The sequence below is a fragment of the Chiloscyllium plagiosum genome, unplaced genomic scaffold, assembly GCF_037043375.1.
Source record: "Chiloscyllium plagiosum isolate Xiang-an unplaced genomic scaffold, Cpla_swu_hap1 HiC_scaffold_20, whole genome shotgun sequence".
Classification (NCBI taxonomy): Eukaryota; Metazoa; Chordata; class Chondrichthyes; order Orectolobiformes; family Hemiscylliidae; genus Chiloscyllium; species Chiloscyllium plagiosum.
In genome coordinates, this window is record NW_028270158.1 from 25,842,419 (window position 1) to 25,860,017 (window position 17,599).

General features: G+C 45.2%; 1 protein-coding gene across 5 annotated transcripts in view; it reads right to left on the bottom strand.

The window, feature by feature from the left end:
- The window catches only part of LOC122560765 (lysosomal alpha-glucosidase), a 91,095-nt gene that overhangs the window by 15,719 nt on the left and 57,777 nt on the right, over positions 1 to 17,599 (bottom strand). For all 5 annotated transcript variants that reach the window (XM_043711829.2, XM_043711830.2, XM_087997725.1 and 2 more), the window contains exons 9-15: positions 12,814 to 12,945; positions 11,471 to 11,581; positions 10,039 to 10,152; positions 7,982 to 8,066; positions 7,362 to 7,479; positions 1,738 to 1,871; positions 828 to 979 (exon numbers count right to left, since the gene is read on the bottom strand). In XM_043711829.2, coding sequence (XP_043567764.2) covers positions 828 to 979; positions 1,738 to 1,871; positions 7,362 to 7,479; positions 7,982 to 8,066; positions 10,039 to 10,152; positions 11,471 to 11,581; positions 12,814 to 12,945 — 846 coding nt within the window. The remainder of the gene's footprint in view (positions 1 to 827; positions 980 to 1,737; positions 1,872 to 7,361; positions 7,480 to 7,981; positions 8,067 to 10,038; positions 10,153 to 11,470; positions 11,582 to 12,813; positions 12,946 to 17,599) is intronic.

The window sequence follows — 17,599 nt, forward strand, 5'->3', positions numbered from 1 at the left end:
TCATTTTGTCCTCCTAACTTTCACGAGGGTCTGATTTCAGAACCGTCGCTTGGCTAAGCTAGACACTATCCTGCCGAAAGGAGTTCGAATTAGAGCAAAATGCCATCCTCAAATTTCTTTCCACTTACAATCATGTTCTCTGTTGGACGGTATGCTCATTAAACACTCAAGTTGGTTTGCTGCAAGAGGACTCCAGACTCTTTGGAATAGTAGTTCCTCTGCCCATAACCTTCAATAGAAAAAGAGACCCTAGACTGTGATTGTGGCTAGATTGCACTCTGATCAGGGACAGTGGAGATTTGGGGAGGCTCCAGTCTTCTAGAAGAATAAGGAAAGCTCTCTCTCTCTAATAGCAAAGGCATCAGTTGAATTCTTGCTCCTATGAACAATGCTATGATAAATCTGAATCTCAGGGAGCACTGTTCAATTAGAGGTCCCATCTTTTGGACGGGCCATTAAATTAAGGAGCCATCCATTTCTCAGATAGATGTCAAAGATCTCACAGCACTCTGCAGAAGAACAGCAGAGGAGGTCTCCCTTTTGATCTGATCAATCAGTATTCCTCAAACAACATCTCAAAAACAAATTATCTGATAATTTAATTCATTGTTGTAGGTCTTTGCAGTCCAAAAACAAGCTGGTATGTTTCTGGCATTACAACAGTATACACTCTTCTGAAGTACTTTACTGCCTGCAGAATATCCTGAAGTTATGAAAGGTGCTTTTAAATGATGGCTACCTCTTTCTGCAGTATCTTAGTCTGCATCCTATATATAAAACAATAAAACATAAACATATTTTCTAAATCCTGCAAACTTTCTCAGTACCTTCTCCTTTTCTGTATTGTGGTTTCGGGAGAATGGGTAGAAAGCACCAAGTTGCATCCATCTGATACACAATTCCTCAGTGGTACTCCCCCTAAATCCACAAATATCTGCTCCCACAAGAGGAATGCCAAACATATTGAAGTTCAGGATGCCTGCAGAATACAGAGGGGGTAGACAAATGCAAAAAATGCAGATGCTGATGATCTGAAATAAAACACAATGTTACCTCGTCATGTAAGGTGATATGAGGACTAGCTGTTCAAAAAAGTAGTTTTTATGGAACTTCTTGAGAGAGAGAGAGAGAAAGAGAGAGAGAGAAAGAGAGAGAGAGAGAGAGAGAGAAATTTAGGGATAGAATTCCAGGCAGCTGAGGCACGGTCATGAAATGTAGAGCAATTAAAATTGAGAATGTTCAATTGGGAGCTGGGGTAAAGGCCACAGCCTTTGGATTTGAACACAAGTATGAGAACTATAAAATTCAGACATTGTCAGTCTGGGAGCCAATTATTAGACAGTACAGGAATGATTGAGTGAGATATGAACATAAATATTCATTAACATATATAAAATGTGTGTACACACATAAATTCATGTACAACTTTTAAAATATATGCACACTCATTCAAACACACACACAACACATCCTTTGTGTATACTCATTTTCCATTATTGTCTTTTTATTTATTCATTCCTGGTATACATCAGCTGACAAATAGGGCAGCATTCAATGGTCATCACTTTGTGAAGTTTGGTAGTGAGACATCTTTCTGAAACACTGCAGTCCATGTGGTGTAGGTCCAACCACAATGCTAGTTGGGAGGGCCTATTCCTACATGCAACCATACGCATGCGTGCACACACACGCAAGCAAAAAACACACACACACACACAAAAAGGGGCCACTCAGTACCTGCAATTGAAAAGTGCATGTCCTTCCATTTACTCTCGTTGTCTCCCAGCCAGTGTCCAGAATACCTGCCTTGACTTGGGAATGTTGATCGGGAAATTACAAATGGACGTTTCTTACGGATTTTAACTAAAGCACTGGAACAAAGAAAAAGAAAGATTTCAGCCAATTAACATGCTGTAAATATTAGTTGATTATGATTTTTACAATTACTAGGAGTTACCAGAGTCCCTTTACTAACCACAATGGACCCACTAACCACAAGACCTTACCCACACTGCAAAAATTGCAGGTACCACACAAACAGCAATCCCACTCTGATCAGGGCTCATTGACCACATATCTCACACTAGCCAATGGCCCCACCCTGACCACTTTACTATCAGAGACGACAGACCCCACCACGTCCAGATGTTTTGCCGTACTGATTGCAGACCCACGAACCTACTGCGGGCCCCATAGAGATCACAGGAAATGCTCAGAACACTGGCCCCACACTATCACACTGAGCCCAGGTCTGAAACTGACTGACCACAAGTTTTGCAGTGACTGTATTCCTCCCATGCTGACTGCAGGTCCTTTGATAATTGCAGGCACCACAAAGACCGAAGATCCTGCAATGTTATCCCCACACAGGTCGACCACCCTGGACAGAAGTAAAATGTCATACATACCACTGGCTCTGCACAGACTGAAAGCCTTGCAATGATTGTCAGCTTCTGACAGACAGAAGACAGCCTCTGATAGATCCTGTCCATACAACGTTATTGTGCTATTGCATAGATTGCATCCCAATGAGAAAAGTCAGTTAAAGAGACTCATACTTGGTATTGTAGTTTTAACCCAAGTGCATCTTCAGTCAGTCATTCAAGACTAGTTCACCCAGGCTTGATGTCATGTCATACCAACAACAGTCATAAGAAACAGTCAACTAATTCACAGTCAGGGATCGACACAAAAGGTATGGTAAGTGTTTTCAGCCAAAGTAAGTCAGCTGAAATGCTTGTGGAACTGATCACTGCCTCTACAGCCGTTAAATCGTACAAAGTGACACTTCTTGACAAATGCAAAGAATAAAACATCGCTGCACTGTTAGAAGAAGGGCACGTGTTCTATGCAATTGTCACAGGCCAGCAACATCTTCAGGAACTAGACTCTACAACAACTACTGAAGCCATCCACAGGTTCAGTAAAACATCCAAATCTTATATGAAATGTGATTGGTCTCACATGCCAGAACAGTCTCCAGTATTTAATCATATCCACAAGCTTTATTCTATCAGATGACATTAAGCTAAACTCTGCAAGAAATCCAAAGTATAACACAATGTTGCACAGCAGCACGTGAAGAAGAGTAAAGCATGGAACGATGTCAAGGTCATTTCCAAAGTTCCAGCTACAGCACACAAACACGTCACTGAAGTTCAAGGTGCATCTGCAACAATAAAACTTACAGAATTCCATCAGACTGTGCACACGGGCAATTGAACACACCGCGTGGATACAGTAGAGCTGAAGACTTCACCGATCTCAAAAGGAATTGATAACATGCAATAAGTGCTAAGAGCAACAATGGTGTAAGTGCAAATATCATCCCTTTACACATCTTACAGAGATGGACTCAGGAAATATACAGCAGACCACACTCAATAAGATAACTGCTTACAATGGGTCTGACATTCTGTGCATCAGCATTATCCAGTTTCAGTGTCAATACAGTTCATTGGAGTAGAGATAGAAAACTTACTACTATAATTGATACATAGACAATTCTATTAATGGTTACATATCATATCATTACCACCCAAAGGCTAACAAACACATCATTTGCAGCACCAGCAATACTGAGTCCATTGATGAACTGATTATCCTTTAACCAGACAGGTCAGATGCTATCGGCAATTTCAAAGGCGATGCTCGAACTAGCATCAACCCTCCTCACAAGTGCAGTGTTTATATTCAAGACTCAAACTGGGATTGGTCCAAAACAGCATCATTCCCAAAGCCACACATCATACTGCTGCAACTCTATTATTTGTTTCTGAAGAAGGGTGATGCTATATGCATATGTTTCGATCCGAGATGACTGAATATCGCATTAAAGGGAGGCCCTCATCATTCCCCAGATGCCTACCCTGAAATTACCTAATCCCAAGTTCCCAGGTGCCAAGCAATTTTCCAAGCTTAGTGCCATGTCTAGAAATTGGTCCATATCTCTTTATCCAGAGTCACATGAAATTACAACATTTGGAACACTTCCTCATAGATATGGTTTCCTCAGATTACCAACTGGATTATCTGTGGTCACTCCTCACGAGGGCAGTGTGTTGGAATAAACTGTTCTATTCCCAGAGTCATCACAAATATGAAGTTTGATTAAACCCCCAAACTACCTAATTCTATTCAACTGTCTAATTCCGGTTAGATTACTATGGCCACCAGGTTTTTTGTTAACAACAGAATAATATTTATTGTAATCAAACAGTTTTTAACCAATGGCAAGAAAGAAGCATGAATTGCAAATTTATAACTTCATAAATTAAACTCCTTTTTAAAATTCCCAAGCACATGCAAAGAGGCACACGGACAAACAGGGTACAAATAATATAAGTGAGAAGGGGAAAATAACAGAGGTGAAGCACCGTTCTGCCACCAGCGAGGATCACAGACATCTTTCAATTTTCTTTCAACTCTTTGATGAGGACATAAGGGTTTTGGTTTACTGACTCTCACTCTTTCATATCCCTTTTCCTTTCAATAGTGGATTTGCAGACAACGAGGTTTATAGGGAAATAATGGGTAATAACAGTTTTCAGAAATTTTCCTGTTACTTCTCCACACAGAATGGAGAGAAGGAGATTCAAATGCTATCTCTTTACAGGCTAGAAGTTTTTCCTCTATTATCCATGTACAAGGCTGCTGCCACTTGCCCAGAAACCAAGGAAGAAGCTGTTACTATGCTGAGTTTTCCTGATCTCTCAAACTAGTCAACTGAAAAAAATAATTGGAGTACTATTTTTGGGCAAAACTTCTCTGAATGCAATACAAACATTCAAATAAATTTATGTTGTGTATACAGCTCCTGAACTGTTCCTGTGACTAATTTTAAAACTGCAAATACCTTATGGCACAACTTCCATGATTTAAAGCAATGTCTTTTCCTGTACTTTAGTCCACAGTTCTAAAGGTAGGAGTGGTCTTTACACCATCAGGCAGGTTATTTTCTGACAATATATGGATCATATCACTGAGAATCTATCAGGTTGTTTCTACATTGCAGATGTGTTATGACAGGTCCAGACCCCCTCAACACATTTCAAGAATGTAGCCCAGACCCTAACATTGTCTTAAGCAGATGTAAAGCAGACATTCCAGGAGAGGTGTAGCTGGTCAAACCATTTAGTTTAAGATAAAACAGAATATACCAAATATAACCCAAACAAAAGAGAACAGAATAACCAATAACGTAACGTATCTGAAGACCCAACGGATTACACCAACTTAATGATGCTGTTCCAAATACTTGCAACAATCCACATAAACACCCCTTTGCACAAAAGGTAAAATCAAACACAGGGTCTCACAGGAGAAATGTCAGAGAGAGAGGAGGATCAACCTGGATCTGCTTCTTTGGGGCCAGCAACTTCAAAACTGCCTGAATGCTTTCAGTGAAAAGCCAGACTAAACCAAACCAGAGATAAGCTGAGCTGGGAGAACTGACCACTCCCCTTTTTTGAAAAGCTTTAAAGCCTTCTGCGTGAGGCAGGATCTGTTAGCAATCATCTAATTGGTCCTAAAACCCTTCAACTTAAGACTTTTTGGAGTCGGTATCTTTTACAACATCTCTGAAACAAAAAATCCAAGGACACCATAACCTTGTTAAAGGAGCAGCATTGTCACAGATGACATTGCAGTCCATGGAAAAACTAAACACGAGTATAACACAGAGCTCATGACAGTGACAAGAAACCATTTCTTGCTTTCAATAGTAAGAAATGTCAAATAAATGTGACCAAACTAATTTCCTCAGTTCAAACTATTTGTTAACTTGCATTAGACCTCATACTACCAAAATAGCAGACATACAGAAGATAACTACACAAGATAAAGATGATTTACAAAGGTGCTTCAGGTTCTTTAACTTTTTATCTTCATATATTCCAAATTTTACAACCAATGTGCAGAATCCTCTCTGCAAAAAGCACTCTGCAGGAAGATCACCAGCATATTCTCTAATCTCTCAAAGATTCAGCCAGTTTCAGCCACGTATTCTGCAAAATTACGATCTCTTGGAGCTTACCACAATGGAAGTAGATGGAACTCAGACAGGCCTCAGAACATTGGTTATTACAGGACAGCAGCCCTATTGGGTTTGTTCCTAAGGTGCTATGACAGCCTAGTTACACAATCCCAACACTGAAAGAGAAACTCTTAATCTGGCTTTTGGAACACAACTGTTTCATATGTACCGATTCGGTAAACCGTTAGAACTGATCTGTCAAAAGCCGTCACAGTGCACCTCTACAGCAACAACAACTTGTTAAGATCCAGGGGTACAGTTTAGATAATCCCAAATGACTACTTCCAATGCTCTTAGCCAAGTTCCAAACCTGCTAACAACAAAGATATTTGAGAGCTAGAAGATGATATTACTGAACTGGAGTTAGAAGATAGTCTTTACTTTGATTACATTTGGTTGGTCACAGTGATCAGAGCAGATTCACCAGCTGTGTACAATTCAAAATTATGATAATCAGCAAGTAGCCTCAATGCAGCCAGTAGGTCTCTGAGGCTGATACAAACATTCCAAACACTCAGAGGCAGACTAGAACTGTCTAAGAATGTAATCTACAAAGGCAAACAAGTGGTTATTTTTCAAGTTCTTTATCTAGATATGCTAGACCAAATGCATATAGGTCCCCTGGCTGCAGAAAAGACCAAGAGATTGGCACGTGAATCCATTTTTTTCACCCGGCATTAAAGACATCAATCAAGCAATCAGGTCATGTGAAACATATCAATTCCAGCATCCTCAACAATCACGTTCGCTTCTCATCCAATACAAGGTTCCTTCTGTGCCATGGATGTTTTCCATGTCCAAGGACGCAAATGCATTCTGGTGACTGGCTATTTCATTAAACTCCCTTTTTGTGAGTCAAATCAAAGATTCACTAATGCAATGTAATGACTGCAATATTCAGTGTGTTTGGTGTCCCACAGCAAATTGTGTCAGACAATAATCCTCAGTAACCTACCGCATTCTTCCAAGACATGCAGGAAATAGGGAGGTCAACATATCGTCTCTTCTCTTCACTACCCTCAGTCCAGTGGTCTTTCAGAAAGCACTATAAAACCCACCATTGTCAAATGTAATGCGACTTGCCGAGTTTTCTGGATAGCTATGGTAAATCTATAGGCTACTCCTCAAGGCAGTGATTTACTCTGAAAGACAACTCTCACAGTTGGTAGACAGATTCACTAAGTTCTTCCCTCCCACACTCTCACTGCCAAACCACATGTTCACAATGTGGTGTGGGAAAGAAGGGAACAATGGTACAACAACTTGTTCAATGAGATTCCCAAAGGACTAATACTGACCTCTGTGGATTGTGTGAAAGTTTACTCACCTCGCAGAGGCTTTGGCCTCCATGAGCCCGTATAGACTGTGTACATTATAGTGTGTTGTTGCACTCTGTTTTGCCGAGGCACAAATAGTTTGACTGCGTAAAGTGCCACCTAGTACTCCTGTCAGAGAAAAGTCCAAAATGGGACAAGTTACAAACAGTAGACAAGAAACATGCCCTCGCTCTTGACTCTCTCCTTCATGGTCATCTCTCACCCTTAGTACTGATGTTCCCCTTACCAGGGAGATTCTCCTCATTCCTGACTCACTCCCTCACAAAGAACTCTACCCTCACTCGAGATCAATCCCCTGCCCCAGGATTCTCTCCCCCGACTCATGGCTTGCTTCTGTGCTTTGCACTCGTTGCTTCACTACTGACTCTCCCGCCTGCTGTTCTCTCCAGACTCTCTCTGTCATTGCTGACTCTCACAATCACTACTGGAATTTTCATCGTTCATGTCGATTAACTTTAGAAATGTAAATTACTGACAACGTCCACACTAAAATTATTTAGATTCTAGTTCAGAGTGAATATTGTGATATCCAATTTTTTAGATTACATGGAATTATGTGATATCCCTCTCCTATTTCTCTCTCTATTCACACCAGTGACTCATTTATCACCTGGGACGTATGGTGGATTTTCAAGTTCATTCGAAGGACAACCAGCCTGCGATCCATCCACAAAGTTTGAGGGCTCATTCATATCCTAGAAGATTCCAGAATGATGGGTGTTAAAAAAATTAAGATAAGGTTAACATGAAAGATTGAATAAAATTGAAAAGTCTTAGAATTCATATTAAACAGATTTCAGGTTTGCTATTACAAAAAACAATAGAAGGACAACGGAGAATTTACAAAAGTGATCGACAATATAGTTTCAGAACTGAAGAGTTATATTTATCAGGAAAGACTGAACAGGCCAGAAGGAAGAAAAAAGAAAGTTGAGCAATGAGAAGTTTGAAAGAAGCCTTTAAAACGATGACAGGGTTGTCACAGGAAAAATTATTTAACTTTGCCTGAATCCAAACCTAATGCCATAGACATAAGGTAGTCACTAATAAGCCCAATAGAAATGTCTTTGTTGGAGTTGCTCAAGTGAACAGCATTGATGGGTTTAAGGGACCTAAATAGGCACATGCAAGAAGAAAATAGAAGGATATATTGATTGGATAAGAGAAAATAAAATGGTAAGAGGTTCATGTGAAGCAGGATACTTGCATAGTCCCCTTGGGGGATCAGATGGTCTTTGGCTATAATTTCTATATAAAAATGAAAATAATCTGTTGCAGTTAGAGGACAAGAAATGGCAAAAGGATGATATTGGCATCATTATATGACATAAAAGGACTGTTCTGCTCTGTATTTGACCTTAGATTTGCAGAGGGGAGAATGGCACTAAATAGTCACGAACCTTTTCCTGTTCAAATTACAAAATAAAGCAAGGCCCCTGTCTGAACATTGGATTTCTTTTCATTCTTGTATTTGTTAGCAGACACTGGGTAACAGAGTGGAAGGACCACATCTCCCACCGTGTCTGCAGCCTTCAATTGTACATTTGAAGAGTTTGTGTGTGTGTTTTAGCATGCTCTTGCTCCTCCATAGCTTTGTTCCAGCCTCCAACCCTGCAATCCTCAGCCCTCCTTTGGCCTTTTGCCTCTGCAACAAAAAGTGTGATGCTGGAAAAGCATAGCCAGTCAGGCAGCGTCCAAGGAGCAGGACAGTCGACATTTCGAGCAGAAGCTCTTCATCAGCTCTGCACCATTGGTGACCATGACTTTAATTGCTCTAACTCTAAGATCTGCAATTCCCTTTGATAATCATTTAATCTCTCTACATCTCATCATTCTTTTAAAATGCTGCTTAAAATCTGATTCAATGACTGAACTTTCTGCCTTAAAAAACCACTGTATGTTGTTCAGTGCGACATTTTGTTTGATAACAATCCCATGAAATGTCTTGGGATATTTTACCACATTAGTGTGCTACATGAATGAAAGGTGAACATCGGGAGATTGTTTAGTTTGGGATAGCATCATAGCCCAATCACCAGTGACCACATTCAAATTGACATTGCATCAGTTCCAGCAGTTTTCCCTCCTGCACAGAGGGAGTAGAACTGACTCAGTTCATTGAGAAGGAGTCAGTGACAGGGTGAAGAAGACAGTCTGCCTTTGAACTATCACTGTCCATAACCTCAATCATTATATAAACACTGCTGGATTATTAAAAACCCAAACCGGTTCACTGATACCCTTCAGGGAGCTTAACCTGCTACCTCCTCACACTACATAGATAGTTCTTTGGGTTAACTAGAGATGGACAACAAACACAGCTTGGCCAGGATATAGCACACAGAGAAAAATTCTCTCCCCAGTCAGGGATTCAAGAAAAAAAAAGTAACAATCTTAAAATACGAGCTAAGCTATTGAAGAGCAAAGTCAGGAAGCACCTTTATGACAAAGGAAGAAATTTCACACTCTTTCCCTCAGAAGGCTATAGGCACTGGAGATTAATTTAAACTTTCAAAGGTAAGAGTGATTGATTTTGTTGAGTGAAGTTATAACTGATATGGAACAAAGCTAAGTGAAGAGAGTTATGATGCAGATCAGCCATGCTTTAGCTTAATGAAAAAACAAATCCAAGGGGCTGAATGGTCTGTTTATAAAAATGGCACTTACAATCCAGAGCCCATCAAAGGGCACAGCTTTGTGAAACTGCAGCAAATTCTTAAACCACCACTGGTGCGTGTTGGGATTTGTGAAGTCAGGGAATGCTGTCAATCCAGGCCAAACCTGCATCCCATAACATAACAGAGAAGATCTTATTAAATCCAAGTGTCTATCTGGTAAAGATACATTTAAAACAATTCCAATTGGGATTATTCTTCCTCTGTCTCCAGGAGGAATTTGTTTTAAACAGCATTCAGCTCTTGAAAATCCTGGCCCCAAAATTACTTTCAAGCAATGAGGGATTTCGATTAGATTAGATTAGATTACTTACAGTGTGGAAACGGGCCCTTCGGCCCAATAAGTCCACACTGACCCGCCGAAGCGCAATCCACCCAGACCTGTTCCCCAACATTTACCCCTTCACCTAACACTACGGGCAATTTAGCACGGCCAATTCACCTGACCTGCACATTTTTAGACTGTGGAAGAAATGTGCCAACTCCACACAGACAGTCGCCTGAGGCGGGAATTGAACCCGGGTCTCCGGCGCTGTGAGGCAGCAGTGCCACCGTGCCGCCCCCTCAATCATTATATAAATGACCGCAAACACTGCTGGATTATTAAAAACGCAAACCGGTTCACTGATACCCTTCAGGGAGCTTAACCTGCTACCTCCTCTCACCCAATTCCACACTACATAGATAGTTCTTTGGGTTAACTAGAGATGGACAACAAACACAGCTTGGCCAGGATACAGCACACAAAGAAAAATTCTCTCCCTGGTCAGGGGATTTGGGGATGAGTCCCAATGCCAATCATTTAGGAGTCTGCCAATGAGGCATTGAGGGAAGGCCTCCATTCTATTTCCACCTATCAACAGGTTGGGACTCCAAGACCACCCATTGGCTTGACTCTCCCTCCTGTACAGTGCCCCACCACCATATCCCCAGCCTTCAAATAAGTTAACTCTGGCAGTGTAAACTGGACAAATAGGCCATTACTTTTCATGGCTGTTGAAATGCTCCTCCTACCCTACTCCCCAATATAATTATTTGAAATCCATAACTCTAAGGAATACAGATACCATTGCGACACATTCTTTGATTGAACCACAGTAGAAATACATTTAACCGTTGAATTATTAGGGGAGATCTTTCTTTTCAGTTCAGCAATTTTGATGAATAATAATTTTAGGACCATCCTTGACCCCATTCTCCTGCCCTCCATGTACTGTGGTAAATCTAACTCAAAAGAACTCAAGTACACATCCAACACTCAGAATGTGACGCCAGCAATTCTTCGATAGTATATCCTTGGAAATAAATCGAAGGCATCTGTAGATAAAAGCTTGCAGGATGACTTGTCTTGATAGACACTGACCTACAATGTAATGACTATTCCAATATTTAGTAACCATACAGGCTGTTTAAAGCACCTATACCTTTCCGATCAGAGGGCTTCCAGACATATTGTTGATGAAAACTCCTTGCTTTAGACCTTCGTCATATGGCCAGTACGAACCTGGTGGCTGGACACTGCTGATTCCTGGGTCCTGCAAAATAACTCAGAAAACAAATGCATAGATGGGCAACAAGCTATTCGGAAGCTAATGTGATGTCACATTTTATTGCAAGTTGATTTGAATCAATGAGGGATGGCACAGTAGCTCAGTGGTTAGCACTTCTGCTTCACAGCACCAGGATCCCAGGTTCAATTCTGGCCTGTGTGGAGTTTGCACTTCTCTGTGTGTTTGTGTGGGTTTCTTCTGGGTGCTCTGGTTTACTCCCATATTCCAAAGATGTGCAAGTTAGGTGGATTGGCCATGCTAAATTGCCCATAGTGTCCATGGATGTGTAAGCTAGGTGGATCAGTCATAGGAAGTGCAGACGGACAGGGAAACGGTATGGGGTTGGGTCTGGGTGCGATACTCTTCAGAGGGTCAGTGTGGACTCATTGGGGCAAATGGCCTGCTTCCACACTGTAGAGATTCTATTAGTGAAGCCTTTCTTCAACTGAACAGACCACACTGGAAGCAATTTGTGCAGTTTTGGTCCCCTTATCTCAGATGTTGACATACAGGGAAAATAGCAAAGGTCCACCAGACTCAATCCTGGAATGGTGGGACTGTCAGATGAAGAGAAACTGGGCAAACTGGGACTGCATTCTCCAAAACTGAGAGGTGATCTCATTGACATTTACAAAATACTTATGGGATACACAGATGAGATATTTCCCCTAGTTGGAGAGTCTAAAACGAGGGGGTTCAATTTAAAATCAAGAGGGATGCCACTTAGGTCCATGATGAATAGAAATATTTTTAACTCAGAGTTAAACCTTTGGAATTCTCTATGAAATCATAAACCTAGGATCAATATCATGGTAACAGTTGGCATCTCCTTACAATCTAAAGGGTGTGATTAGCCTTTAAAACATTTAATACAACAGGGGGCTTCTTGTTTCTGGGTGAAGGGTACTAATTTTATCAAATATTTTTTGAGTCATGGTTGTTACTGACATTTATTGTCTCACCAGCTGACCTGAGGGGGTAACAGTCTCACATCCACACTGCTGTTAAGGACGTAATTCCCGAATTTTGACCCACTGACAGGGAAGGGACAGTAATATTGTTCCAAGTCAGATGGTGTGTGATGGTGTGTGATGCGGAGGGAACACAGTTGGTGGTGTTGTAATGCATCTTGCTCCCCTTGTAAACCAACATATGAACCTGAAATTCCACTATGCTGCCGCGGTATTCTGATGGTTACATTGGCTGCTAGTAATTACCACAATCATGACATATTGTTGTCCATGGGAGTGCAGGTCTGCAACCATCTGAGGAAGGGTGGCAAAGTTCTGAGGGTCAAAGGTGAAATCCCGATAATCAATCATGTAATCAATATCATTCCACTGAGCATCCTGTAGGAAAAGGGAAAGGAGTCTGTTTTATTAGAAACAATTCAAATGCAGCTCAAACAGCCCCGTAATTATTGACTCCAGCAAAACACCAACCTCACAGATACTCCATGACTGCAGTCAATTCACCTAAACCCAGGTTCCAAACCCAACAAAGTGAAACACGCCTCCCATAATGTGCCCCTCGCCCAGGGCAACACCGCTCCCACCCCACATAAAGTGCCCCTCGCCCAGGGTAACACACCTCCCACCCCACATAATGTGCCTCTCGCCCAGGGTAACACGCCTCCCACCCCACATAATGTACCTCTCGCCGAGAGTAACACGCCTCCCACCCCACATAATGTGCCCCTCGCCCAAGGTAACAGGACTCCCACCCCACATAATGTGCCTCTCGCCCAGGGCAACACCACTCCCATCCCACATAAAGTGCCCCTCGCCCAGGGTAACACACCTCCCACCCCACATAATGTGCCTCTCGCCGAGGGTAACACGCCTCTCACCCCACATAATGTGCCCCTCGCCCAAGGTAACAGGAGTCCCACCCCACATAATGTGCCTCTCGCCCACGGTAACATACCTCCCACCCCACATAATGCACCTCTCGCCCAGAGTAACACGCCTCCCACCCCACATAATGTGTCTCTCGCCCAGGGTAACACCCCTCCCACCCCACATAATGTGCCTCTTGCCCAGCATAACACACCTCCCACCCCACATAATTTGTTCCTCGCCCAGGGTAACACGCCTCCCACCCCACATAATGTGCCTCTCGTACAGGGCAACACCCCTCCCACCTCACATAAAGTGACCCTCGCGCAGGGAAACACCCCTCCCACCATACATAATGTGCCCCTTGCCCAGAGTAACACCCCTCCCACCCCACATAATATGCCACTTGCCCAAGGTAACACCCCTCCCACCCCACATAATGTGCCTCTCGTCCAGGGGAACACCCATCCCACCCCACATAATGTGTCTCTCGCCCAAATTAACACCCCTCCCACCACACATAATGTGCCCCTTGCCGAGAGTAACACCCATGCCACCCCACATAATGTGCCTCTCGCCCAGAGTAACACCCCTCCCACCCCACATAATGTGCCTCTCGCCCAGGGTAACAAGCCTCCCACCCCACATAATGTGCCTCTCGCCCAGAGTAACACGCCTCACTCCCCATATAATGTGCCTCTCACCAAGGTAATTCCCTTCCCACCCCACATACAGTGCCTCTAGCCCAGGACAACTCCCTTCCCACCCCACATAATGTGCCCCTCGCCTAGGGAAACACGCCTCCCACCCCACATAATGCGCCCCTCGCCCAGGATAACACGCCTCCCTCACCACAGAATATGCCCCGCGCACAGAGTAACACGCCTCCCTCCCCACATAATGAGCCTCTCACCAAGGTAACTCCCTTCCCACCCCACATAATGTGCCTCTTGCCTAAGGTAACACCCCTCCCACCCACATAATGGGCCTCTCGCCAAGAGTAACACGCCTCCCACCCCACAAAATGTGCTTCTCGCGTAAGGTAACACGCCTCCCACCCCACATAATGTGCCCCTTGTCCAGAGTAACACCCCTCCCACCCCACATAAAGTGCCTCTCGCCCAGGGTAACACCCCTCCCACCCCACATAATGTGCCTCTCGCCCAGAGTAACACCCATCCCATCCCATCCCACATAATGTGCCACTCACCCAGGGAAACACCCCTCCCACCCCACATAATGTGCCTCTCGCCCAAAGTAACACGCCTCCCACCCCAAATAATGTGCCTCTCGCCCAGGGCAACACGCTACCCACGCAACATAATGTGCCCCTCGCCCAGGGTAACACGCCTCTCACCCCAAATAATGTGCCTCTCGCCCAGCGTAACACGCCTCCCACCCCACATAATGTGCTTCTCGCCCAGGGCAACACGCTACGAACCCCACATAATGTGCCTCCCGCCAAGGGTAACACCCCTCCCACCCCACATAATGTGCCCCTCGCCCAGGATAACACGCCTCCCACCCAACATAACGTGCCTCTCGCCCAAGGTAACACCCCTCCCACCTCACATAATGTGCCTCTCGCCCAGAGTATCACCCCTACTACCTCACATAATGTGCCTCTCGATCAGAGTAACACGCTTCCCACCCCACATATTGTGCTTCTCACCCAGGGTAACACGCCTCCCACCGCACATAATGTGCTTCTCACCCAGGGTAACACGCCTCCCATTCCACATAATGTGCCTCTAGCCCACATAAAGTGCATCTCGCCCAGGGTAACACCACTCCCACCCCACATAATGTGCTTCTTGCCGAGGGTAACACGCCTAACACCCCACATCATGTGCCTCTTGCCCAGGGTAACACCCCTCCCACCACACATAATGTGCCTCTCGCCCAGGATAACACGCCTCCCACCCCACATAATGTGCCTCTCGACCAGAGTAACACGCCTCCCACCCCACATAATATGCCTCTCGACCAGAGTAACACGCCTCCCACCCCACATAATGTGCTTCTCACCCAGGGTAACACGCCTCCCACTCCACATAAGGTGCCTCTAGACCAGAGTAACACGCTTCCCACCCGACATAATGTGCCTCTAGCCCACATAAATTGCATCTCGCCCAGAGTAACACGCCTACCACCCCACATCATGTGCCTCTCGCCCAGAGTAACATTCCTCCCACCCCACATAATGTGCCTCTCGCCCAGGGTAACACCCCTCCCACCCCACATAATGTCCCCCTCGCAGAGGGTAACACCCCTCCCACCCCACATAATGTGCCTCTTGCCCAGAGTAACACCCCTCCCACCCCACATAATGTGCTTCTTGCCCAGAGTAAAACCCCTCCCACCCCACATAGTGTGCCTCTCGCCCAGGGTAACACCCCTCCCACCCCACATAATGTGCCTCTCGCCCGGGGTCACCCCTCCCATCCCACATAATGTGCCTCTCGCCCAGAGTAACATTCCTCCCACCCCACATAATGTGCCACTCGCCCAGTGTAACACCCCTCCCACCTCACATAATGTGCCTCTCGCCCAGGGAAACACGCCTACCACCCCACATCATGTGCCTCTCGCCCAGAGTAACACCCCTCCCACCCCACATAATGTGCCTCTCGCCCAGGGAAACATGCCTACCACCCCACATCATGTGCCTCTCGCCCAGGGTAACACCCCTCCCACCCCACATAATGTGCCTCTCGTCCAGAGTAACATTCCTCCCACCCCACATAATGTGCCTCTCGCCCAGAGTAACACCCCTCCCACCCCACATAATGTGCCCCTCGCCCAGTGTAACAGCCATCCCACCCCACATAATGTGCCACTCGCCCAGAGTAACTCCCTCCCAACCCACATAATGAGCCTTGCGCCCAGAGTAACACCCCTCCCACCCCACATAATGTGCTGCTCGCCAAGAGTAACACCCCTCAAACTCCACATAATGTGCCTCTCGCCCAGAGTAACACCCCTCCCACCCCAGATAATGTGCCTCTCGCCCAGAGTAACACCCCTCCCACACCACATAATGTGCCCCTCGCCCAGAGTAACACCCTTCCCACCCGACATAATGAGCCTCTCGCCCAGAGTAACACCCCTCCCACCCCAGATAATGTGCCTCTCACCCAGAGTAACACCCCTCCCACCCCACATTATGTGCTTCTCGCTCAGAGTAACACCCTTCCAACCCCACATAATGTGCCCCTCGCCCAGATTAACACCCTTCCCACCCGATATAATGAGCCTCTCGCCCAGAGTAACACCCTTCCAACCCCACAAAATGTGCCCGTCGCCCATAGTAACACCCCTCACACCCAACATAACGTGCACCTCGCCCAGGATAACACTACTCCCACCACACATATTGTGCCCCTCGCCCAGAGTAACACCCTTCCCACCCCACATAATGTGCCCCGCGCCCAGAATAACACCCCTCCCACCCCACATAATGTCCCTCTCGCCCAGGGTAACATCCCTCCCACCCCACATAATGTGCCTCTTGTCAAGGTTAACAGTGCTTCCACCTCACATAATGTGCCTCTCGCCCAGAGTAACACCCCTCCCACCCCACATAATGTGCCTCTCGCCCTTGGGTAACACCCCTCTCACCCCGCATAATGTGCCTCTAGCCCAGGGCAACTCCCCTTCCAACCCACATAATGTGCCTCCCCCCTAGGTAACTCCTTCCCAACCCACATAATGTGCCTCTAACCCAGGTTAACTCCCTTCAAACCCAAAATAATGTGCCTCTCGCCCAGAGTAACATTCCTCCCATCCCACATAAAGTGCCTCTCGCCCAGAGTAACATTCCTCCCATCCCACATAAAGTGCCTCTCGCCCAGAGTAACACCCCTCGCTTGCCACATAATGTGCCTCTCGCCCAGGATAACACGTCTCCCACCCCACATAATGTGTCTCTCCCCTAGGGTAACACGCCTCCCACCCCACATAATGTGCCTCTCGCCCAGAGTAACACCCTTCCCACCCCAAATAATATGACTCTCGCCCAGGGTATAACCCCTCCCACCCCACATAATGTGCCTCTCGCCCAGGGTAACTCCCTTCCCACCCCACATAATGTGCCTCTTGCCAAGGGTAACACCGCTTCCACCTCATATAATGTGCCCCTCGGCCAGGCTAACACCCTTCCCAC